Genomic DNA, 25,316 nt, shown 5'->3' with positions numbered 1-25,316 from the left:
GCCGTGCACATCCATGTATACCATCCCACATACTCAAAAAACAAAACTCTGCAAACCTTACTCACATTCCTCTTGCATCAAAAGCCACTTCCCCTTTCACTTGTGCACTTTGGAACTCTCGCTCTGTTTGCAACAAACTCACTTCTATACATGACCTCTTTATCTCCCTCTCCGTCAACCTTCTGGCCCTAACAGAAACCTGGCTCTCTCCCCTAGACCAGGGCTCGACAAACCCAGGTGCCAGGTAGCCACTGGCTCCTAGAATTTTACCCCTGGCTCCTAACTTTTTGGGTTATCCTTCATATCTCTATATACAACTGCCACTGTCTGGCTCCTAAATCTTTTTACTGGCTCCTAATTTTTAAACAGATTTGTCGAGCACTGCCCTAGACACAGCATCCACTGCTGCTCTGTCACATGGGGGTCTCCACTTCAGCCACACTCCTAGGTCTGGTAATAGACAAGGAGGTGGTATAGGTATTTTACTTTCCTCTCATTGCACCTTTCAACAAATACATCCCATCTCTTCCCTCACATTTTCCTCATTCGAAACCCATATGATTCACTTATTCTCTCCTCTTTCTATACGTGTTGCAGTCATATACCGTCCTGGCTCCTCAACTCCATTTCTAGATCACTTGGCTGCATGGCTACTTTATTTCCTTTCCTCAGACACCCCTTCCCTCATTCTTGGTGACTTCATCATCCCTATCCCACTGCCTCCTCTGCAAAACAACTTCTTCAACTCACTTCCTCTTTTGGTTTGTCGCAGTGGACTGATTCTCCCACTCACAAATATGGTCACTCCCTTGACCTGATCTTTAGCTATCGATATACCCTCTCACACTTCACAAACTCCCCCTTTCCTCTTTCTGATTCCCTCAAACCTCTCCTCTCATCCTTCTCCTCCTTTTCATGCCCTGACCAATCTATCTGTCACTATAATTCCACCCTTACCTTGACAATCTCGCCCCTCTTACCATAGCTCGGAAATCAAACACTCATCCTCAGCCCTGGCATACTCCTCTGACACGATACCTACGCAGATGTTCCCGTACTGCTGAGCGGCACTGGAGAAAATCTAGGAATTCAGCTGATTTTCAACATTACAAATTTATCTTGAACTCCTTCTACTCTGCCCTTAATTTCCATAAGCAACACTACTTCTCTACTCTTATCTCTAATCTTTCTTCAAACCCAAAACGTTTGTTCTCCACTTTCAATACTCTTCTCCGCCCTCCCCCACCTCCTAATACAACTTCTCTGTCAGCTCAAGACTTTGCCAACCACTTCAATAACAAAATCAACTCCATCAGAAATGAAATCGGCTCTCAACATAATTCCATTCTCTCACCCCCTCAAATGCTCTCAATCAACCACAACCCACATAACCTTAGCTCATTCTCCCCTGTTACTGAGGAAGAAGTTTCGGCACTTATACTGCGCTCTCACCTCACTACCTGTCCCCTTGACCCTATCCCCTCACAGCTACTCCCCTCCCTCTCTGCCACCCTTACCCCTATACTCACACACACTTTCAACCTCTCCTTCAGAACCAGTGTTTTTCCCTCATCGCTGAAACATGCACTGGTCACACGTATCCTCAAAAAACTTTTCCTTGATCCTACCTCCCCATCCAACTACCGCCCTATTTCCCTCCTCCGTCTTGCATCAAAGCTTCTCGAAAAACTAGCTTATGCACGCCTATCCCATTTCCTTACAATAAACTCCCTCCTTGACCCATTGCAATATGGATTTCATCCCCATCACTCCACAGAAACAGCAATTGTTAAGGTTACCAACGACCTACTTACAGCAAAATCAAAAGGCCACTTCTCTCTGCTTATTCTCCTTGATCTGTCCGCAGCCTTTGACACTGTTGACCACCCTCTCTTGCTCCAAACCCTCCAATCCTTCGGCATATGTGACACAGCCCTCTCGTGGCTCTCTTCCTACCTGTCAAACCGTACCTTTAGTGTAGCCTTCTCTGGGGGTTCCTCTGCCCCGTCACCACTTTCTGTCGGAGTACAGGAAGGCTCTGTCCTCGGTCCCCTTCTCTTCTCAATCTACACGTCATCACTAGGTTCCCTAATAATAAGTCCCACGGTTTACAATATCATTTGTATGCCGATGACACCCAAATCTACTCCTCTGCACCAGACCTTTCTCCTTCCTTGCTAACCCGTGTCACTAACTGTCTTTCTCACTTCTCCAACTGGATGTCCTCTCACTACCTCAAGCTAAATCTCTCCAAAACTGAGCTCCTTATTTTCCCCCCTTCTTCTATTCTTCTAAACTCTCCACCCCCAATCTCTCTCTGTCGACAACTCCATCATTACCCCTACCCAGCATGCCCGATGTCTCGGGGGCACATTTGACTCAGATCTTTCTTTCATTCCTCACATTCAGTCTTTGGCTAAAGCCTGCCGCTTCCACCTTAAAAACATCTCTAAAATTAGACACTTCCTTACACAAGACACAACTAAGATCTTAATCCACTCTCTCATCCTCTCCCGCCTCGATTACTGCAACTCTGTCCTCTCTGGTCTCCCCACCTACCGCCTAGCTCCTTTACAATCCTTAATGAATGCCTCTGCCAGACTCATCTTCCTTACAAGTCGCTCTTCATCTGCTGCACCTCTCTGCCAATCTCTTCACTGGCTTCCTCTTGCCTCTAGGATCAAACACAAAATTCTCATTCTGACATACAAAGCCCTCAACTGCACTGCTCCCCCCTATATCTCAGACCTTGTCTCCAGATACTCTCCCTCCCGTCCCCTTCGCTCTGCTCACGACCTCCTACTCTCCTCCTCTCGTCACCTCATCACACTCCCGTTTACAGGACTTCTCCAGACAGTCTCCCATCTTGTGGAACTCTCTGCCTCGCTCCACAAGACTCTCTTCTAGTTTTAAAAGCTTCAAGTGCTCCCTAAAGACTCTACTGTTCAGGGATGCATACAACCTATGCTAACCTTTCTTTATACCAGTTCCTCTCCTCCACTGCTTTCCCCTGAACCCCCTTAGCATGTAAGCTTAAGAGTCCAGCTGTTTGTTGATCACCTTCTCAAGAGCTGACTACAACAGTGCAACTCTTGGCAGGGCCCTCTACCCATTTGATCCCTATAACTGTTTTGTTGTACTCCGCCTTTGTTAATAGCGCTGCGGAATCTGTTGGCGCTCTACAAATAACCAATAATAATTATATATATGTGTGTATGTATATATATATATGTATATATGTATATATATATATATATATATATATATATATATATATATATATATATATATATATATATATATATATATATATATATAATGTATGTAGGTGTGTGTGTGTATATATATGTATATATATGTATATATATACATACATGCATGTGTGTGTAAAATGGCAGTCCGCTTACCAAAATGCGGTATCATCCATACAGACTGTCTATACGTAAATTATATATTGTTTTGTATAGAGACTTTGTTATTGTGCGCTAGCTCTCTCTTATTGACTTCCTATTGAATTTCTCATTTCTAACAGTGTCACGGGTACACAGTATCAATATCCAGCTGCACACTGTAATATCTTAGTATAAACGTTTGCCAAGACTTATAAGATTCATAACATCGTTTATGATATAGGTTCTAGCGCTGGTGCCACTTCTTTAATTCTATTATAGAGATAGATATATATCGATCAATGGAGGCTTACGCTTTCATGTCTTCAGTTGTCTATTGTTACTGCTTAGAATTACAGCATTTAATGAAGTCAGGTTTGCCTACATCTGCTTGAAGTCGTTAAAGCAGTTTCTTTTCATGATGAGAGTTCATAGGGATCCTTAACATGTGGGATAAAAATTCTGCCACCAGGTGACCAAGAACCCACACAAGCTTTAATCCCTCCCATCTTTCCTCAGCTTCTTGGCTAAAACAGGTAATTCACAAAGCATACTTGGTGGTAGGAAAGTCTTCCCTTATGAATATCACAGCTCATTCTACCGATCATCTGCTTTTTCCTGGACTTTCAAAAATGATGCATCCATGGAGCTGATTTGCAAAACTGCAACTTGGTCTTCTCTGCAAATTTTCTCCAAATTTTCTTGTTTTGATGTTTTTGCATTTGTGGAAACAACTTTTGGCAGCAAAGTCCTTCAGGCTGCATTGTCTGGCAAATAGGAACTTCCTTATTTTGTCCCACCCTTTCTTTATCAATGACTCCGCTTGGGTATTAAATCCCACATGTTAAGGACCCCTATTGACTCTCATCACCATACGAAAGAGAACTAAATTTATGCTTACTTGATAAAAAAAATTTTTATTTCGGGACGATGCGTCCATAGCCCCCACCCTTTAAGTTCTTGGGCAACAGTTCTAATTTAGATCCCTATGGACTCTTATCATTTTCTCCCCTTTATTGTGCTCCCAATTATCCACTTACCTTTTGGAATATAGGAAATTGTTAACAAATAGTTCATTATCTTTATTTTGTAATTTAAAATAACTGGTTTTGTCTGTACCCCATCAATACTGAATAAGTACAGGTTATAGTAAAACTATGTAAACGTGAAAGTTTAGGAATGATCGTGCTCCCAGAGATTGTGGAACAACAATTTCCAATTGTGGAAGAGATAATGTTAGAGAGAACAATGAAAAATTAAGGGTTATCACTGTATATACAGAGATCAGATTAGGAGAACTTTGTGTAAATATAGATAGATAAGTTAATATCTACTCTCACTTGAAGATCAGCCTATTTAATTGGGTTGGGGTTTCAATTACTATAGACGGCTATTTCATTTAACACAACGGAGCAATTTCCCATACTTTTTATTCTCTGCAGCTGGTATAACAAGTCATGGTGTACACACTAAATTTAAACAGTTTTACAGTACACTGTCTAAAGATAAATTTGCTAGAGTCAGGGCTACCAATATTCTGGAGCAAATGATCCTTCTGGTGATACAAATTGATAGACTTCTAACAATGTGCTACTGTGACCTGAGCAATATACAGCTAACCTCTTATGCCTCATTCCTGAGGTTTTGAAGAGACTGCATACTGCTGAAATGTTCTCTGAATTGGATCTTCACGGAGCTTTAAACTTTGGTCTGTATTCAGGAAGGAGACAACTAAGTATATATATTTATGCCCTTTGGTCGGAGCAATGCACCTGTGATTTTTGCAGCATTTTGCAATAGTATGCTGCTCGACTGGTTTGAGGTCATTTATTTGGATGATATCCTAAAAAATTTTTCCCCTGGTATGCAGGAGGAACAAAGGAAGTATATGAAGCAAGCCCTTACTTGCCTTCAATTCCACAGTTTAAATACCAAAATATACAAAAAGTTCCCTTGCTTTGTGCCCTGTTGAATTACAATTTTTATGATAGAAAAATATTACTGTGGAAGAGAGAAGACATTGTTTAGAGGGGGGAGCTTCCCCAGCATACAGTTGATTTACATGTCCCCCTAATTTGCTAGAAAGCCTGTACTATTTCTCCATCATTGTTGTGTCCGGTCCACGGCGTCATCCTTACTTGTGGGAATATCTCTTCCCCAACAGGAAATGGCAAAGAGTCCCAGCAAAGCTGGCCATATAGTCCCTCCTAGGCTCCGCCCACCCCAGTCATTCTCTTTGCCGTTGCACAGGCAACATCTCCACGGAGATGGTTAAGAGTATGTGGTGTTTAGTTGTAGTTTTTTATTCTACTATCAAGAGTTATTTTAAAATAGTGCTGGTATGTACTATTTACTCTGAACAGAAAAAGATGAAGAGTTCTGTTTAAGAGGAAGATGATTTTAGCAGACAGTAACTAAAATCGTTTGCTGTTTCCACATAGGACTGTTGAGATGAAGTAACTTCAGTTGGGAGAAACAGTTAGCAGACTTTTCTGCTTAAGGTATGACTAGCCATATTTCTATCAAGACTGTGTAATGCTGGAAGGCTGTCATTTCCCCTCATGGGGACCGGTAAGCCATTTTCTTAGTCTCAAACAGAATAAAGGGCTTAATATGGGCTATAAAACTGGTAGACACTTTTATGGGCAAAATAGATTGCTTTATTTGGGCATTTTATACATGTTTATGCTTGTTATTCACACTTATAAACTTGGGGAACGTTTTTTTAACGTCAGGCACTGTGTTAGACACCTTTTCAGTCAGAAAGGACCTTCCCAGTTGTAGGATGAGCCTCATTTTCGCGCCATTACTGCGCAGTTACGTTTGAGAGCAAGACATGCAGATGCATGTGTGAGGATCTGAAAGTAGTTGGAAAAGTTCCTAGAAGGCTTCTTTTGGTATCGTATTCCCCCCTGGGTTTGGTAGTCGCAGCAAAGGCTGTAGCTGGGACTGTAGAGGGGTTAAAACTGTAACCGGCTCCGGTTTCGTTATTTTAAGGGTTAAAGCTCTGAAAATTGGTGTGCAATACTTTGAATGCTTTAAGACACTGTGGTGAAATTTTGGTAAATTTTGAACAATTCCTTCATACTTTTTCACATATTCAGTAATAAAGTGTGTTCTGTTTAAAATTTAAAGAGACAGTAACGGTTTTGTTTTAAAACGGTTTTTGTGCTTTATTGACAAGTTTAAGCCTGTTTAACATGTCTGTACCTTCAGATAAGCTATGTTCTATATGTATGAAAGTCAGTGTCTCCCCCTTCAAAATTATGTGATAATTGTGCCATAGCGTCCAAACAAAGTAAGGACAGTACTGCCACAGATAGTAAAATTGCCCAAGATGTTTCATCAGATGAAGGGAGTAGACATAGTTCTACATCATCTTCTTCTGTGTCTACGCCAGTTTTGCCCACGCAGGAGGCCCCTAGTACTTCTAGCGCGCCAATGCTTATTACTATGCAGCAATTGACAGCAGTAATGGATAATTCCATAGCAAATATTTTATCCAAAATGCCTGCATATCAGAGAAAGCGCGATTGCTCTGTTTTAAACACTGAAGAGCAGGAGGGCGCTGATGATAATTGCTCTGTCATACCCTCACACCAATCTGAAGGGGCCATGAGGGAGGTTTTGTCAGATGGGGAAATTTCAGATTCAGGAAAAATTTCTCAACAGGCTGAACCTGATGTTGTGACATTTAAATTTAAATTAGAGCATCTCCGTGCACTGCTTAAGGAGGTGTTATCTACTCTGGATGATTGTGACAACCTGGTCATTCCAGAAAAATTATGCAAGATGGACAAGTTCCTAGAGGTTCCGGTGCACCCCGACGCTTTTCCTATACCCAAGCGGGTGGCGGACATAGTGAATAAGGAGTGGGAGAAGCCCGGCATACCTTTTGTCCCCCCTCCTATATTTAAGAAATTATTTCCTATGGTCGACCCCAGAAAGGACTTATGGCAGACAGTCCCTAAGGTCGAGGGGGCAGTTTCTACTCTAAACAAGCGCACTACTATTCCTATCGAGGATAATTGTGCTTTCAAAGATCCTATGGATAAAAAATTGGAGGGTTTGCTTAAAAAGATTTTTGTACAGCAAGGTTACCTTCTGCAACCCATTTCGTGCATTGTTCCTGTCACTACAGCAGCGTGGTTCTGGTTCGAGGAACTAGAAAAGTCGCTCAGTAGAGAGACTCCATATGAGGAAGTTATGGACAGAGTTCACGCACTTAAGTTGGCTAATTCTTTTATTTTAGATGCCGCTTTGCAATTAGCTAGATTAGCGGCGAAAAATTCAGGGTTTGCAATTGTGGCGCGCAGAGCGCTTTGGTTAAAGTCTTGGTCAGCGGATGTATCATCCAAGACAAAATTGCTTAATATTCCCTTCAAGGGTAAAACTCTCTTTGGGCCAGAATTGAAAGAGATTATCTCAGACATCACTGGGGGAAAGGGCCACGCCCTCCCTCAAGATAGGCCTTTTAAAGCCAAGAATAAGTCTAATTTTTGTTCCTTTCGTAACTTCAGGAACGGACCGGCCTCTAATTCTGCATCCTCTAAGCAAGAGGGTAATGCTTCACAATCCAAACCAGCCTGGAAACCGATGCAAGGCCGGAACAAGGGTAAGCAGGCCAAGAAGCCTGCTGCTGCTAACAAAACAGCATGAAGGAGGTAGCCCCCGATCCGGGACCGGATCTAGTAGGGGGCAGACTCTCTCTCTTTGCTCAGGCTTGGGCAAGAGATGTTCAGGATCCCTGGACACTAGAAATAGTTTCTCAGGGTTATCTTCTGGAATTCAAGGAACTACCCCCAAGGGGAAGGTTCCACATGTCTCGCTTATCCTCAAACCAAATAAAGAGACAGGCATTCTTACATTGTGTAGAAGACCTGTTAAAGATTGGAGTGATACACCCAGTTCCATCGGCGGAACAAGGAATGGGATTTTACTCAAATCTGTTTGTAGTTCCCAAGAAAGAGGGAACTTTCAGACCAATTCTGGATTTAAAGATCCTAAACAAATTTCTCAGAGTACCATCGTTCAAAATGGAAACCATTCGAACGATTCTACCTACAATCCAGGAAGGTCAATTTATGACTACCGTGGATCTAAAGGATGCGTATCTTCATATTCCTATCCACAAAGAACATCATCAGTTCCTAAGGTTCACCTTTCTGGACAAACATTACCAGTTTGTGGCTCTCCCATTCGGGTTAGCCACTGCTCCAAGGATTTTCACAAAGGTACTCGGGTCCCTTCTAGCGGTTCTGAGACCAAGGGGCATTGCAGTAGTACCGTACTTGGACGACATTCTAATACAAGTGTCGTCTCTTTCAAAGGCAAAGGCTCACACAGACATCGTTCTGGCCTTTCTCAGATCTCACGGATGGAAGGTGAACATAGAAAAAAGTTCCCTGTCTCCGTCGACAAGAGTTCCTTTCTTGGGAACAATAATAGATTCTTTAGAAATGAGGATTTTCCTGACAGAAGTCAGAAAGTCAAAACTTCTAAACGCTTGTCAAGTTCTTCATTCTATTCCTCGTCCTTCCGTAGCTCAGTGCATGGAAGTAGTAGGGTTGATGGTTGCAGCAATGGACATAGTTCCTTTTGCGCAAATTCATCTAAGACCATTACAACTGTGCATGCTGAAACAGTGGAATGGGGACTATACAGACTTGTCTCCAGTGATTCAAGTAGATCAGAAGACCAAAGACTCACTCCTTTGGTGGCTAACCCTGGACCACCTGTCCCAGGGAATGAGCTTTCGCAGACCAGAGTGGGTCATCGTCACGACCGACGCCAGTCTAGTGGGCTGGGGAGCGGTCTGGGAATCCCTGAAAGCTCAGGGACTTTGGTCTCGGGAAGAGTCTCTCCTCCCGATAAACATTCTGGAACTAAGAGCGATATTCAATGCTCTCAAGGCTTGGCCTCAACTAGCAAAGGCCAGATTCATAAGATTCCAATCAGACAACATGACGACTGTTGCTTATATCAATCATCAGGGGGGGAACAAGGAGTTCCCTGGCGATGAGAGAAGTGACCAAAATAATATAATGGGCAGAGGATCACTCCTGCCACCTATCTGCGATCCACATCCCAGGAGTGGAAAACTGGGAGGCAGATTATCTGAGTCGTCAGACATTCCATCCGGGGGAGTGGGAACTTATCCCGGAGATATTTGCACAATTAACTCAATTATGGGGCATTCCAGACATGGATCTGATGGCGTCTCGTCAGAACTTCAAGGTTCCTTGCTACGGGTCCAGATCCAGGGATCCCAAGGCGACTCTAGTGGATGCACTAGTAGCGCCTTGGTCCTTCAACCTAGCTTATGTGTTTCCACCGTTTCCTCTCATTCCCAGGCTGGTAGCCAGGATCAAGCAGGAGAGGGCCTCGGTGATCTTGATAGATCCTGCGTGGCCACGCAGGACTTGGTATGCAGACCTGGTGAATATGTCATCGGCTCCACCATGGAAGCTACCTTTGAGACAGGACCTTCTTGTACAGGGTCCATTCGAACATCCAAATCTGGTCTCCCTTCAGCTGACGGCTTGGAAATTGAACGCTTGATTCTATCAAAGCGTCGGTTTTCAGATTCTGTGATAGATACTCAGGTTCAAGCCAGAAAACCGGTAACTAGAAAAATTTACCATAAAATATGGAAAAGATATATCTGCTGGTGTGAATCCAAGGGATTCCCATGGAATAAGATAAAAATTCCTTAGATCCTTTCCTTTCTACAAGAAGGTTTGGATAAAGGATTATCAGCGAGTTCTCTAATGGGACAGATTTCTGCTTTATCTGTCTTACTACACAAACGACTGGCAGCTGTGCCAGATGTTCAAGCATTTGTTCAGGCTCTGGTTAGGATCAAGCCTGTTTACAGACCTTTGACTCCTCCCTGGAGTCTAAATCTAGTCCTTTCAGTTCTCCAAGGGGTTCCGTTTGAACCTTTACATTCCATAGATATTAAGTTGTTATCTTGGAAAGTTTTGTTCTTGGTTGCTATTTCTTCTGCTAGAAGAGTTTCTGAGCTATCTGCTCTGCAGTGTACTCCGCCCTATCTGGTGTTCCATTCAGATAAGGTTGTTTTGCGTACTAAGCCTGGTTTTCTTCCAAAGGTTGTTTCCAACAAAAATATTAACCAGGAGATAGTTGTACCTTCTTTGTGTCAGAATCCATTTTCAAAGAAGGAACGTTTGCTACACAATTTAGATGTAGTCCGTGCTCTAAAATTCTATTTAGAAGCTACAAAAGAGTTCAGACAAACATCTTCTCTGTTTGTCGTCTATTCTGGTAAGAGGAGAGGTCAAAAAGCGACTTCTACCTCTTTCCTTTTGGCTTAAAAGCATCATCCGATTGGCTTACGAGACTGCCGGACGGCAGCCTCCTGAAAGAATCACAGCTCACTCTACTAGGGCTGTGGCTTCCACATGGGCCTTCAAGAACGAGGCTTCTCTTGATCAGATATGTAAGGCAGCGACTTGGTCTTCACTGCACACTTTTGCCAAATTTTACAAATTTGATACTTTTGCTTCTTCGGAGGCTATTTTTGGGAGAAAGGTTTTGCAAGCCGTGGTGCCTTCCGTTTAGGTAACCTGATTTGCTCCCTCCCTTCATCAGTGTCCTAAAGCTTTGGTATTGGTTCCCACAAGTAAGGATGACGCCGTGGACCGGACACAGCAATGTTGGAGAAAACAGAATTTATGCTTACCTGATAAATTACTTTCTCCAACGGTGTGTCCGGTCCACGGCCCGCCCTGGTTTTTTAATCAGGTTTGATGAATTATTTTCTCTAACTACAGTCACCACGGCACCCTATAGTTTCTCCTATTTTTTCCTCCTGTCCGTCGGTCGAATGACTGGGGTGGGCGGAGCCTAGGAGGGACTATATGGCCAGCTTTGCTGGGACTCTCTGCCATTTCCTGTTGGGGAAGAGATATTCCCACAAGTAAGGATGACGCCGTGGACCGGACACACCGTTGGAGAAAGTAATTTATCAGGTAAGCATAAATTCTGTTTTTATATCAGTTTTTACTCACCCCGATGTTATATGGTGTCATTAACTTAGACAATGTTCTTTTTGTATAGGCATCCTTGTATACAAAACTTGTCCAGTGAACTTTCATTGTACCTAAAGTGTTAATATATTTCCCAATATGTTAAATTCTGTAAAATGTTGTTAGTAAAATATGTCAAACAGAATAATCCCCTTTTTAATAACCGCTGCCTACCCAAGATTTCCAACACATACATTTTCCTTTTTGGTGGCGCATGTCTAGATAGGGGATACAGGAAGAACTTCTAGCAAACTTTGTGGATCGCTCAACAAATAGGGCTTAAAGCGGCTTCCAATGCAGCTCAAGATGAAACCAGGAGTCCAAGCACCAAAAAGCCAAAATAATTTATCCCAAAAGTTTAAACGTAGTATACAAAGAAGCTCAAAATTGAAATATTTCTCAATGTGTTTCAACAACAAGCTCGTCTTTCTTGAGTGCAAATATGTATTTCTCTTGTTAAGTGTATCCAGTCCACGGATCATCCATTACTTGTGGGATATTCTCCTTCCCAACAGGAAGTTGCAATAGGATCACCCACAGCAGAGCTGCTATATAGCTCCTCCCCTAACTGTCATACCCATTCATTCTCTTGCAAGCCTCAACCAAGATGGAGGTCGTAAGAGGAGTGCAGTGTTTTATACTTAGTTTATTCTTCAATCAAAAGTTTGTTATTTTTAAATGGTGCCGGAGTGTACTGTTTATCTCAGGCAGTATTTAGAAGAAGAATCTGCCTGCGTTTTCTATGATCTTATCAGAAGTAACTAAGATCCATGGCTGTTCTCACATATTCTGAGGAGTGAGGTAACTTCAGAGAGGGAATGGCGTGCAGGTTTTCCTGCAATAAGGTATGTGCAGTTAATATTTTTCTAGGGATGGAATTTGCTAGAAAATGCTGCTGATACCGAACTAATGTAAGTAAAGCCTTAAATGCAGTGATAGCGACTGGTATCAGGCTTATTAATAGAGATACATACTCTTATAAAAATGTAATATAAAACGTTTGCTGGCATGTTTAATCGTTTTTATATGTATTTGATGATAACTTATTGGGGCCTAGTTTTTTTTTCCACATGGCTGGCTTGAATTTTGCCTAGAAACAGTTCCCTTAGGCTTTCCACTGTTGTAATATGAGTGGGAGGGGCCTATTTTAGCGTTTTTTTTTGCACTGCAAAAACTACAGACACAGACATCCAGCTTCTTCCTGCAAGATCCAGGACTTCTCTGAAGGGCTCAAATAGGCTTCAAAGTCTTTTTTGAGGGAGGTAAAAAGCCACAGTATAGCTGTCGCAGTTGTTGTGACTGTTTGAAAAAACGTTTTTGTCTTTTATTATTCCGTTTTGGGTATTAAGGGGTTAATCATCCATTTGCAAGTGGGTGCAATGCTCTGCTAACTTGTTACATACACTGTAAAAATTTCGTTAGTGTAACTGCCTTTTTTCACTGTTATTTCAAATTTTGACAAAATTTGTGCAGTAACGTTTTTTTATATTGCTTGTAAACTTGTTTAAAGTGTTTTCCAAGCTTGTTAGTCTCATTGCTAGTCTGTTTAAACATGAGGAAACTACTTGTTCATTATGTTTGAAAGCCATGGTGGAGCCCCATAGGAGAATGTGTACTAAATGTATTGATTTCACCTTAAACAGTAAAGATCAGTCTTTATCTATAAAAGAAATATCACCAGAAGATTCTGACGAGGGGGAAGTTATGCCGACTAACTCTCCCCACGTGTCAGACCCTTTGCCTCCCGCTCAGGGGACGCACGCTAATATGGCGCCAATTACATCAGGGACGCCCATAGCGATTACCTTGCAGGACATGGCTGCAATCATGAATAATACCCTGTCCGAGGTATTATCCAGGTTGCCTGAATTAAGAGGCAAGCGCGATTGCTCTGGGGTTAGGAGAAATACAGAGCGCGCAGATGCTGTAAGGGCCATGTCTGATACTGTGTCACAATATGCAGATCATGAGGACGGAGAGCTTCAGTCTGTGGGTGACATCTCTGATTCGGGGAAACCTGATTCAGAGATTTCTAATTTTAAATTTAAGCTTGAGAACCTCCTCCGTGTGTTGCTTGGGGAGGTATTAGCTGCTCTGAATGACTGTAACACAGTTGCAGTACCAGAGAGATTGTGTAGGCTGGATAAATACTATGCGGTACCGGTGTGTATTGATGTTTTTCCTATACCTAAAAGGCTTACAGAAATTATTAGCAAGGAGTGGGATAGACCGGGTGTGCCTTTTTCCCCACCTCCTATATTTAGAAAAATGTTTCCAATAGACGCCACTACACGGGACTTATGGCAGACGGTCCCTAAGGTGGAGGGAGCAGTTTCTACTTTAGCAAAGCGTACTACTATCCCGGTTGAGGACAGTTGTGCTTTTTCAGATCCAATGGATAAAAAATTGGAGGGTTACCTTAAGAAAATGTTTATTCAACAAGGTTTTATTTTACAGCCCCTTGCATGCATTGCGCCTGTCACGGCCGCGGCGGCTTTCTGGTTTGAGGCCCTGGAAGAGGCCATCCATACAGCTCCATTGACTGAAATTATTGACAAGCTTAGAACACTTAAGCTAGCTAACTCATTTGTTTCTGATGCCATTGTTCATTTGACTAAACTAACGGCTAAGAATTCCGGATTCGCCATCCAAGCGCGTAGGGCGCTATGGCTTAAATCCTGGTCAGCTGACGTGACTTCAAAGTCTAAATTACTCAACATTCCTTTCAAGGGGCAGACCTTATTCGGGCCTGGTTTGAAGGAAATTATTGCTGACATTACTGGAGGTAAGGGTCACACCCTTCCTCAGGACAGGGCCAAAGCAAAGGCCAAACAGTCTAATTTTCGTGCCTTTCGAAATTTCAAGGCAGGTGCAGCATCAACTTCCTCCGCTTCAAAACAAGAGGGAACTTTTGCTCAATCTAAGCAGGCCTGGAAACCTAACCAGTCCTGGAACAAAGGCAAGCAGGCCAGAAAGCCTGCTGCTGCCTCTAAGACAGCATGAAGGAACGGCCCCCTATTCGGCAACGGATCTAGTAGGGGGCAGACTTTCTCTCTTCGCCCAGGCAAGGGCAAGAGATGTTCAGGATCCCTGGGCGTTGGAGATCATATCTCAGGGATATCTTCTGGACTTCAAAGCTTCCCCTCCACAGGGGAGATTTCATCTTTCAAGGCTATCTGCAAATCAGATAAAGAAAGAGGCATTTATACGCTGTGTGCAAGACCTCCTAGTTATGGGAGTGATCCATCCAGTTCCGCGGACGGAACAAGGACAGGGTTTTTATTCATATCTGTTTGTGGTTCCCAAAAAAGAGGGAACCTTCAGACCAATTTTGGATCTAAAGATCTTAAACAAATTCCTCAGAGTTCCATCGTTCAAAATGGAAACTATTCGGACCATCCTACCCATGATCCAAGAAGGTCAGTACATGACCACAGTGGACTTAAAGGATGCCTACCTTCACATACCGATTCACAAAGATCATCATTGGTTTCTAAGGTTAGCCTTTCTAGACAGGCATTACCAGTTTGTAGCTCTTCCCTTCGGGTTGGCTACAGCCCCGAGAATCTTTACAAAGGTTCTGGGCTCACTTCTGGCGGTTCTAAGATCGCGAGGCATAGCGGTGGCTCCGTATCTAGACGACATCCTGATACAGGCGTCAAGCTTTCAAGTTGCCAAGTCTCATACAGAGATAGTTCTGGCATTCCTGGGGTCGCACGGGTGGAAAGTGAACGAGGAAAAGAGTTCTCTATCCCCACTCACAAGAGTCTCCTTCTTAGGGACTCTTATAGATTCTGTAGAAATGAAAATTTACCTGACGGAGTCCAGGTTATCAAAACTTCTAAATGCTTGCTGTGTTCTTCACTCCATTCCGCGCCCTTCGGTAGCTCAGTGTATGGAGGTAATCGGCTTAATGGTAGCGGCAATGGACATAGTGCCATTTGCGCGCCTTCATCTCAGACCGCTGCAATTATGCATGCTGAGTCAGTGGAATGGGGATTACACAGATTTGTCCCCTCTGCTAAATCTGGATCAAGAGACCAGAGATTCTCTTCTCTGGTGGTTGTCTCGGGTACACTTGTCCAAGGGTATGACCTTTCGCAGGCCAGATTGGACAATTGTAACAGATGCCAGCCTTCTAGGTTGGGGTGCAGTCTGGAATTCCCTGAAGGCACAGGGATCGTGGAGTCAGGAGGAGAAACTCCTTCCAATAAATATTCTGGAGTTAAGAGCGATATTCAATGCTCTTCTGACTTGGCCTCAGCAACACTGAGGTTCATCAGATTTCAGTAGGACAACATCACGACTGTGGCTTACATCAACCATCAAGGGGGAACCAGGAGTTCCCTAGCGATGTTAGAAGTCTCAAAAATAATTCGCTGGGCAGAGTACCACTCTTGCCACCTGTCAGCAATCCATATCCCAGGCGTGGAGAACTGGGAGGCGGATTTTCAAAGTCGTCAGACTTTTCATCCGGGGGAGTGGGAACTCCTTCCGGAGGTGTTTGCTCAAATGGTTCTCCGTTGGGGCAAACCAGAATTGGATCTCATGGCGTCTCGCCAGAACGCCAAGCTTCCTTGTTACGGATCCAGGTCCAGGGACCCAGAAGCGACGCTGATAGATGCTCTAGCAGCGCCTTGGTTCTTCAACCTGGCTTATGTGTTTCCACAGTTTCCTCTGCTCCCTCGACTGATTGCCAAAATCAAACAGGAGAGAGCATCGGTGATTCTGATAGCACCTGCGTGGCCATGCAGGACTTGGTATGCAGACCTAGTGGACATGTCATCCTTTCCACCATGGACTCTGCCTCTAAGACAGGACCTTCTGATACAAGGTCCTTTCAATCATCCAAGTCTAATTTCTCTGAGACTGACTGCATGGAGATTGAACGCTTGATTCTATCAAAGCGTGGCTTCTCCGAGTCAGTCATTGATACTTTAATACAGGCACGAAAGCCTGTTACCAGGAAAATCTACCACAAGGTATGGAGTAAATATCTTTATTGGTGTGAATCCAAGAATTACTCATGGAGTAAGGTTAGGATTCCTAGAATATTGTCTTTTCTCCAAGAGGGCTTGGACAAAGGATTATCAGCTAGTTCCTTAAAGGGACAGATTTCTGCTCTGTCTATTTTTTTGCACAAGCGTCTGGCAGAGGTTCCAGACGTCCAGGCATTTTGCCAGGCTTTGGTTAGAATTAAGCCTGTGTTTAAACCTGTTGCTCCCCCGTGGAGCTTAAACTTGGTTCTTAAGGTTCTTCAAGGAGTTCCGTTTGAACCCCTTCATTCTATTGATATTAAACTTTTATCTTGGAAAGTTCTGTTTTTGATGACTATTTCTTCAGCTCGGAGAGTCTCTGAGCCATCTGCCTTACAATGTGATTCTCCTTATCTGATTTTTCATGCAGATAAGGTAGTTCTGCGTACCAAACCTGGGTTTTTACCTAAGGTGGTTTCTAACAAGAATATCAATCAAGAGATTGTTGTTCCATCGTTGTGCCCTAATCCTTCTTCAAAGAAGGAACGTCTTTTACATAATCTGGACGTAGTCCGTGCCTTGAAGTTTTACTTACAAGCTACTAAGGATTTTCGTCAAACATCTTCCCTGTTTGTCGTTTACTCTGGACAGAGGAGAGGTCAAAAAGCTTCGGCAACCTCTCTTTCCTTTTGGCTTCGGAGCGTAATACGCCTAGCCTATGAGACTGCTGGACAGCAGCCCCCTGAAAGGATTACAGCTCATTCTACTAGAGCTGTGGCTTCCACCTGGGCCTTCAAAAATGAGGCCTCTGTTGAACAGATTTGCAAGGCTGCGACTTGGTCTTCGCTTCACACTTTTTCAAAATTTTACAAATTTGATACTTTTGCTTCTTCGGAGGCTGTGTTTGGGAGAATGGTTCTTCAGGCAGTGGTTCCTTCCGCTTAATCCTGCCTTGTCCCTCCCATCATCCGTGTACTTTAGCTTTGGTATTGGTATCCCACAAGTAATGGATGATCCGTGGACTGGATACACTTAACAAGAGAAAACATCATTTATGCTTACCTGATAAATTTATTTCTCTTGTAGTGTATCCAGCCCACGGCCCGCCCTGTCCTTTTAAGGCAGGTCTAAATTTTAATTAAACTGCAGTCACCACTGCACCCTATGGTTTCTCCTTTCTCTGTTTGTTTTCGGTTGAATGACTGGATATGACAGATATATAGCAGCTCTGCTGTGGGTGATCCTCTTGCAACTTCCTGTTGGGAAGGAGAATATTCCACAAGTAATGGATGATCCGTGGACTGGATACACTACAAGAGAAATAAATTTATCAGGTAAGCATAAATTATGTTTTCATTGCTCTTCTGTTGGAGTTTCTTTATATTCTTTTAACTTTTGGAATAAATATTTTTGGGCACCTGGACTCCCTTGTTTTCATCCCAAGACTCTTGAGTCTTCCATTTGAAGTTTGCTAGAAGTTAAAGGGACAGTCAAGTCCCAAAAAACTTTTATGATTTAAATAGGGAATGTAATTTTAAGCAACTTTCCAATTTACTTTTATCACCAATTTTGCTTTATCTTGGTATTTTTAGTTGAAAGCTAAACCTAGGAGGTTCATATGCTAATTTCTTAGAGCTTGAAGACTGCCTCTAATCTGAATGCATTTTGACCACTAGAGGGCATTAGTTCATGTGTTTCATATAGATAACATTGAGCTCATGCACGTGAAGGTACTCTGGAGTGAGCACTGATTGGCTAAAATACAAGTCTGTCAAAATTACTGAAATAAGGGGGCAGTTTGCAGAGGCTTAGATGCAAAGTAATCACAGAGGTAAAAACTGTATTTCTATAACAGTGTTGGTTATGCAAAACTGGGGAATGGGTAATAAAGGGATTATCTATCTTTTTAAACAACAAAAATTCTGGTGTTGACTGTCCCTTTAATACTGTGTCCCCTATATAGTCTTTGATCAAGTATTCCACTGGTATTTCTCATGCTACCTAATCCTTAGTCATCTTTATTTCATAGTTGCTGTCTTTATCTTGTAGTAGGGCAGTATCTCTAAAACGGCTCATTTCATCCATCCTAAAATGTATTTATTAGAATAGATGACATTTCAGCAGCAGAATAATTATCATGGAATAAGTGTACTGATTGTCACACTCAGTTCAGCTCTAGATTTTGTAAAGGATTGTGTAAACCGTTAATTATTCATCTGGTTTATATACCCAAGCCAAAAAGCATGCATAGCAAAGCAACTAAACTTTACATACTCTTATCTACTCGTTACCGTCCATTATTTATATTTATTTTTATTTATGTATTTATTTTAAAAATAAAGGTTATTACCCAGCCTCCTATCCCTTTTTTTATCTTTTTTCTGAAGGTTCTGAAAGTTTATAAAACTATTCACACAGTTTAGATTCGGTATAGGAAATTTCCTCTAGTTTCCTAGAGGGGTTTTAAAACAAAACAACCCTTAAAGTGAAGGTCAATTTCAATTAATTAGTGCCCGGTTTTTAATAATCCTATTAAAAACAAGGGCACTTTAATGCATCAGAATTGATATTTCACTTGTTTTCTTCAAAAACTTACCTTTAAATCCTGACAGCCACTGCAGCGCTTCCTCCGCCCGTCGCAAGCCCTCTTCGCGGGTCCAAAACGATGAATCCGGCTTCCTCCAATCACAGCGTTGCCTCAGGCCATGATTCCCCTGGGGGGAGAGCCGTGATTGGAGGAAGCCGGATTAGTCATTTCTGACGTATGAAGAGGCTTCCGACGGCCGGGGAATCGCTGGAGCGGTTGATTGCAAGAGGCTTTCAAGACCATTGCCAACATGGCTGACTAGAAAATATCAATAAAGATTATGCTTAAATCAAGCAAACCAATATCACAGTAGTGCATGTGAAATCCGCATTGATGATGTGTTTTTTTTATTTATTTATTTTAAATCATGCAAATGTAAAACAAAAAGTAGCTTAATGGTTGCTGCTTACAGACCAATTACACTTGTGATTTCATCACATCATAATTTCTTTCATTTTTTTTTTTTGTCACGGGTGCATCAAGGATAAATAAGAATTGAGGTTTAGTAGCATTACCTTCAATTTGGTACTGAGCTTGCATTGCAACATTTTATAACAACTGTCTTTTTTTTTTTTTTCTTTTTTAGGACCTTGAAGAATCTGATAACAGGGAGCCTGCCCCCTCTCTTCCCCCTGCCCCTGCAATGGAGGACAGGAGTGGTAAGTCCTACTAGTGTGCAATACAGGGTGTATTTGATTTAAAGCACTAGTCGGTAAGACTCAATTTAAATCAATCTTCTCTACATAAAGGTTTCATTTTTAGAATAAGTTTGTTTAATCATTCATATTTGATCAACTTTTCAGCTTTACGTTGTTAGAAGGGGAGAAATAATTACCATATTAACCATTTATTATTATTATTATTATTATTATTATTATTATTATTATTATTATTATTTAACTGAAACAAAAACATAGGTTTCACATTTTGTTACTGCTTGCCTCTCCCTCCTCTCACCTAGGTCCTTGTGCAGATCTTTTCCATTCCAAACAATCTTCTATTCATTGAGCGTCTTGAAACTTAGTAAGGGGTTTATTCTGTGTTCATAGAATTGCAGGGTATAAATGGGATTTGAGGGACAAAGTCATTTAAATTTTCATGATTTAGATTGAACATGCAATTGTAAACGGCTTTCCAATGTACTTTTATGATCAAATTTGCTTTGTTTTGTATCCTTTGTAGAAAAGCATACCTAGGTAAGTTCCTGAGCAGCACTGCACTACTGGAAGCTAGCTGCTGATTGGTGGCTGCATATATATGCCTCTTGTCATTGGCTCACCCATTGTGTTCGGCTAGCACCCAGTGCATTTCTGCTCCATCAGCAAAGCATATCAAGAGAATGAAGCAAATTTGATAACAGAAATACATCTAAAAGTTGTTTAAAATCATATGCTGTATCTGAATCGTAAAAGAAAAAGTTTAGGTGTTATGCCCCTTTAAGGTCTATTTCTCAGCTTTTTATTGTTACTTTATAACATTATTGCTGTGAAGAAGACGCATGGTTTTTCTACAGGCACAAATTCACTTTTGAGAGCTACAAAACCATGAATGGGTGATAATATCTTCTAGATGGAAAGAAATTGCCCAATATAATCTTACACAAACATGTGGAAGAGCATGGCATTGTGAATGGATTAATAGAATTAATGTATCAAAAAACTAAACATTACAGCCATTAATATAAGGCCTCATACTACATAAAATTAGGATGAATAACTAGATATATTTTTTTTTTCTCAAAAATTTTATTTTTAAAAACTGATTTTAAATAAAATAAAGATTTTAATTAAAAAAATTTTTTTATTTAAATAAAAATTTTTTTTGCTAAAAATAAATAAATCCTCTTACTTTTTTTATTTTTATCCAACCTGGTGCAGTGTGCTAAACTGGCTTCTGATGTAAGCACTTTGTTTAGGGGTGTCAAGTACTTAGACCCCCAAAGTTATAGGTGGTAAAACTTGGCATTTCTAGGACACTATAAATACATGTTTTATGATTTACTCTTGCTTTATTTTCTAAATCTGCTTCAAGACGACAGTGCTCACACATGTCACAAAACAGAGATCACTGGTGAAGTCATCCTGTGCACATTCATATTTACTAGCAAAGGATCTTGGAAATGCTGACACTTTTAAAGTGAAAAGTGACACATTTATTTGACAAAATATTAGTTATTGCGTACTTTAAAAATACATTTAGATTATAATTGTCTTGCCATTTTAACTCTATTTTTAGTTTTCGTTTTATAGTGTACTAGAATTCCAAACAACTTAATGTATTTTCTTTCATAAGGTGGTGAGAGTGGTGATTATAGAATCAGATAAGGTATCAGATACTGTTCAGGCTGACAGGCTCCTCTGTCGCATCGATCGGAGGAGGAAGATACTTTGGTAGCCTCTGAGGGTGAAACCTCCGATTCGGATAGTGTAATTCCTTCTTCTGATGCTGAAATGGTTTCCTTCAGATACAACTTGAGCACCTCTGTGTTTTGTTAAAGGATTTTTTAGCTACTTTGGACGACTCTCATATGCCTATCGTTGTTAACCCTAAAAAGTCTAGTAAGTTAAATAGATACTTTGACGTCTTCTCACCTGGGGAGGTGTTTCCAGTGACAGACCGTGCCATGGAGATTACCTGGGAATGGGAAAAGACCAGGAATACCCTTTTTCTCCCTCCCCTGCTTTTAGGAAAATGTTCCCGTTAGCCGACTCTATCAAGGAGTTGTGGCAGATGGTTCCAAAGGTGGAAGGGGTGATTTCCACTTTGGCTAAGAGAACTACTATTCCTATTGAGGATAGTTGGTCTTTCAAGGATCCTATGGATAAAAAGCTGGAGGCCTTTTTAAAGAAGATGTATATTCATCAGGGGTTACAATGGCAACCAGCGGTGTGCATTGCTACAGTAACCAGTGCTGCAGCTTATTGGTTTGATGCTTTGTCTGAGTTCTTGCAAGCTGAAACTCCATTGGAGGAAATTCAGGATAGGATTAAGGCTCTCAAGGTAGCCAACTCCTTTATTAACTGATGCTCCTTTGCAAGTCATTAAGTTGGGAGCCAAAATATCTGGCTTTGCAATTTTAGTGTGTAGGGCACTATGGCTTAAATCTTGGTCTGCAGACATTTCTTCTAAATCCTAAGCTTTTGGCTATACCCTACAAGGAAAAGACCTTGTTCGGGCCAGCATTGGCAGAGATTATTTCTGATATCACATGTGGTAAAGGATCCTTTCTGCCTCAAGACAAAAAGAAGAAATTGAAGGGACGTCAGACTAATTTTCGTTCCTTTCGTATCTTCAGAGGTAAGTCTTCCCCTGTCTCTACCAAGCAGGAACAATCCAAGTCTTCCTGGAAGCCTGGTCAGTCTTGGAATAAGGGGAAGCAATCCAAGAAGCCAGCAGCGTAATCCAAGTCAGCATGAAGGGGTTGGCTCCCATCCGGGATCGGATCTGGTGGGGGGCAGACCCTCTCAGTTAGCACAAGCTTGGGAACGAGATGTTCTAGACCCGTGGGCATTGGACATAGTTTCCCGGTGGTACAAGTTAGAGTTTAAGACTTTTTCCTCCCAGGGGCAAGTTCAACCTCTCAAGATTATCTGTAGACCAGATCAAAAGAGGCGTTCTTGAAATGTGTACAGGACCTCTCCCTCTTGGGAGTGATGGTTCCTGTTCCAAGTCAGGAACCTGAACTCCAACCGGTTTGTGGTTCCCAAAAAAGAGGGAACTTTCTCTTGTTAAGTGTGTTCAGTCCACGGGTCATCCATTACTTATGGGATATATTCTCCTTCCCAACAGGAAGTTGCAAGAGGATCACCCAAGCAGAGCTTCTATATAGCTCCTCCCCTCACATGTCATATCCAGTCATTCTCTTGCAACCCTCAACAAAGAAGGAGGTCGCGAGAGGAGTTGGAGTTTTTACTTAATTATTCTTCAATCAAAAGTTTGTTATTTTAAATGGCACCGGAGTGTGCTGTTTCTCCAACATAGGTGTGTCCGGTCCACGGCGTCATCCTTACTTGTGGGATATTCTCTTCCCCAACAGGAAATGGCAAAGAGCCCAGCAAAGCTGGTCACATGATCCCTCCTAGGCTCCGCCTTCCCCAGTCATTCTCTTTGCCTGTTGTACAGGCAACATCTCCACGGAGATGGCTTAGAGTTTTTTAGTGTTTAACTGTAGTTTTTATTATTCAATCAAGAGTTTGTTATTTTAAAATAGTGCTGGTATGTACTATTTACTCTGAAACAGAAAAGAGATGAAGATTTCTGTTTGTAAGAGGAAAATGATTTTAGCAACCGTTACTAAAATCGATGGCTGTTTCCACACAGGACTGTTGAGAGGAATTAACTTCAGTTGGGGGAACAGTGAGCAGACTTTTGCTGCTTGAGGTATGACACATTCTAACAAGACGATGTAATGCTGGAAGCTGTCATTTTCCCTATGGGATCCGGTAAGCCATTTTTATTACAGAAAGAAAAAAAGGGCTTCACAAGGGCTTTTAAGACTGTAGACATTTTCTGGGCTAAATCGATTTATATATAAGCATATTTTATACTCCATAGCCTTGAGGAATTATTTTAATCTTGGGAATTATGTAAAATAACCGGCAGGCACTGTATTGGACACCTTATTCTCTAGGGGCTTTCCCTAATCATAGGCAGAGTCTCATTTTCGCGCCTCTATTGCGCACTTGTTTTTGGGAAGCATGACATGCAGATGCATGTGTGAGGAGCTCTGATACATAGAAAAGACTTTCTGAAGGCGTCATTTGGTATCGTATTCCCCTTTGGGCTTGGTTGGGTCTCAGCAAAGCAGATACCAGGGACTGTAAAGGGGTTAAATATAAAAACGGCTCCGGTTCCGTTATTTTAAGGGTTAAAGCTTCCAAATTTGGTGTGCAATACTTTTAAGGCTTTAAGACACTGTGGTGAAATTTTAGTGAATTTTGAACAATTCCTTCATACTTTTTCACAATTGCAGTAATAAAGTGTGTTCAGTTTAAAATTTAAAGTGACAGTAACGGTTTATTTTAAAACGTTTTTTGTACTTTGTTATCAAGTTTATGCCTGTTTAACATGTCTGAACTACCAGATAGACTGTGTTCTGAATGTGGGGAAGCCAAGGTTCCTTCTCATTTAAATAGATGTGATTTATGTGACACAAAATTTAGAGAAAATGATGCCCAAGATGATTCCTCAAGTGAGGGGAGTAAGCATGGTACTGCATCATCCCCTCCTTCGTCTACACCAGTCTTGCCCACACAGGAGGCCCCTAGTACATCTAGTGCGCCAATACTCCTTACTATGCAACAATTAACGGCTGTAATGGATAATTCTATCAAAAACATTTTAGCCAAAATGCCCACTTATCAGCGAAAGCGCGACTGCTCTGTTTTAGAAAATACTGAAGAGCATGAGGACGCTGATGATATTGGTTCTGAAGTGCCCCTACACCAGTCTGAGGGGGCCAGGGAGGTTTTGTCTGAGGGAGAAATTTCAGATTCAGGGAAAATTTCTCAACATGCTGAACCTGATGTGATTACATTTAAATTTAAATTGGAACATCTCCGCGCTCTGCTTAAGGAGGTGTTATCTACTCTGGATGATTGTGAGAATTTGGTCATTCCAGAGAAACTATGTAAAATGGACAAGTTCCTAGAGGTCCCGGGGCCCCCCGAAGCTTTTCCTATACCCAAGCGGGTGGCGGACATTGTAAATAAAGAATGGGAAAGGCCCGGTATACCTTTCGTCCCTCCCCCCATATTTAAAAAATGGTTTCCTATGGTCGACCCCAGAAAGGACTTATGGCAGACAGTCCCCAAGGTCGAGGGGGCGGTTTCTACTCTAAACAAACGCACCACTATACCTATAGAAGATAGTTGTGCTTTCAAAGATCCTATGGATAAAAAATTAGAAGGTTTGCTTAAAAAGATGTTTGTTCAGCAAGGTTACCTTCTACAACCAATTTCATGCATTGTTCCTGTCACTACAGCAGCGTGTTTCTGGTTCGATGAACTAGAAAAGGCGCTCAATAATAATTCTTCTTCTTATGAGGAGATTATGGACAGAATTCATGCTCTCAAATTGGCTAATTCTTTCACCCTAGACGCCACTTTGCAATTGGCTAGGTTAGCGGCGAAAAATTCTGGTTTTGCTATTGTGGCGCGCAGAGCGCTTTGGCTAAAATCTTGGTCAGCGGATGCGTCTTCCAAGAACAAATTGCTTAACATTCCTTTCAAGGGGAAAACGCTGTTTGGCCCTGACTTGAAAGAGATTATCTCTGATATCACTGGGGGCAAGGGCCACGCCCTTCCTCAGGATA

At 41.8% G+C, this 25,316-nt stretch overlaps 1 protein-coding gene across 2 annotated transcripts in view; it reads left to right on the top strand.

Moving 5' to 3' along the window:
- PHACTR4 (phosphatase and actin regulator 4) overlaps positions 1 to 25,316 on the top strand; it is a 404,839-nt gene that overhangs the window by 51,014 nt on the left and 328,509 nt on the right. For both annotated transcript variants that reach the window (XM_053707046.1, XM_053707045.1), the window contains exon 2: positions 19,590 to 19,662. In XM_053707046.1, coding sequence (XP_053563021.1) covers positions 19,590 to 19,662 — 73 coding nt within the window. The remainder of the gene's footprint in view (positions 1 to 19,589; positions 19,663 to 25,316) is intronic.

Source organism: Bombina bombina, chromosome 3 (assembly GCF_027579735.1).
Source record: "Bombina bombina isolate aBomBom1 chromosome 3, aBomBom1.pri, whole genome shotgun sequence".
Classification (NCBI taxonomy): domain Eukaryota; kingdom Metazoa; phylum Chordata; class Amphibia; order Anura; family Bombinatoridae; genus Bombina; species Bombina bombina.
Note: the sequence above shows the minus strand (reverse complement) of the source record. Positions and strands in the feature narration are given on the sequence as shown.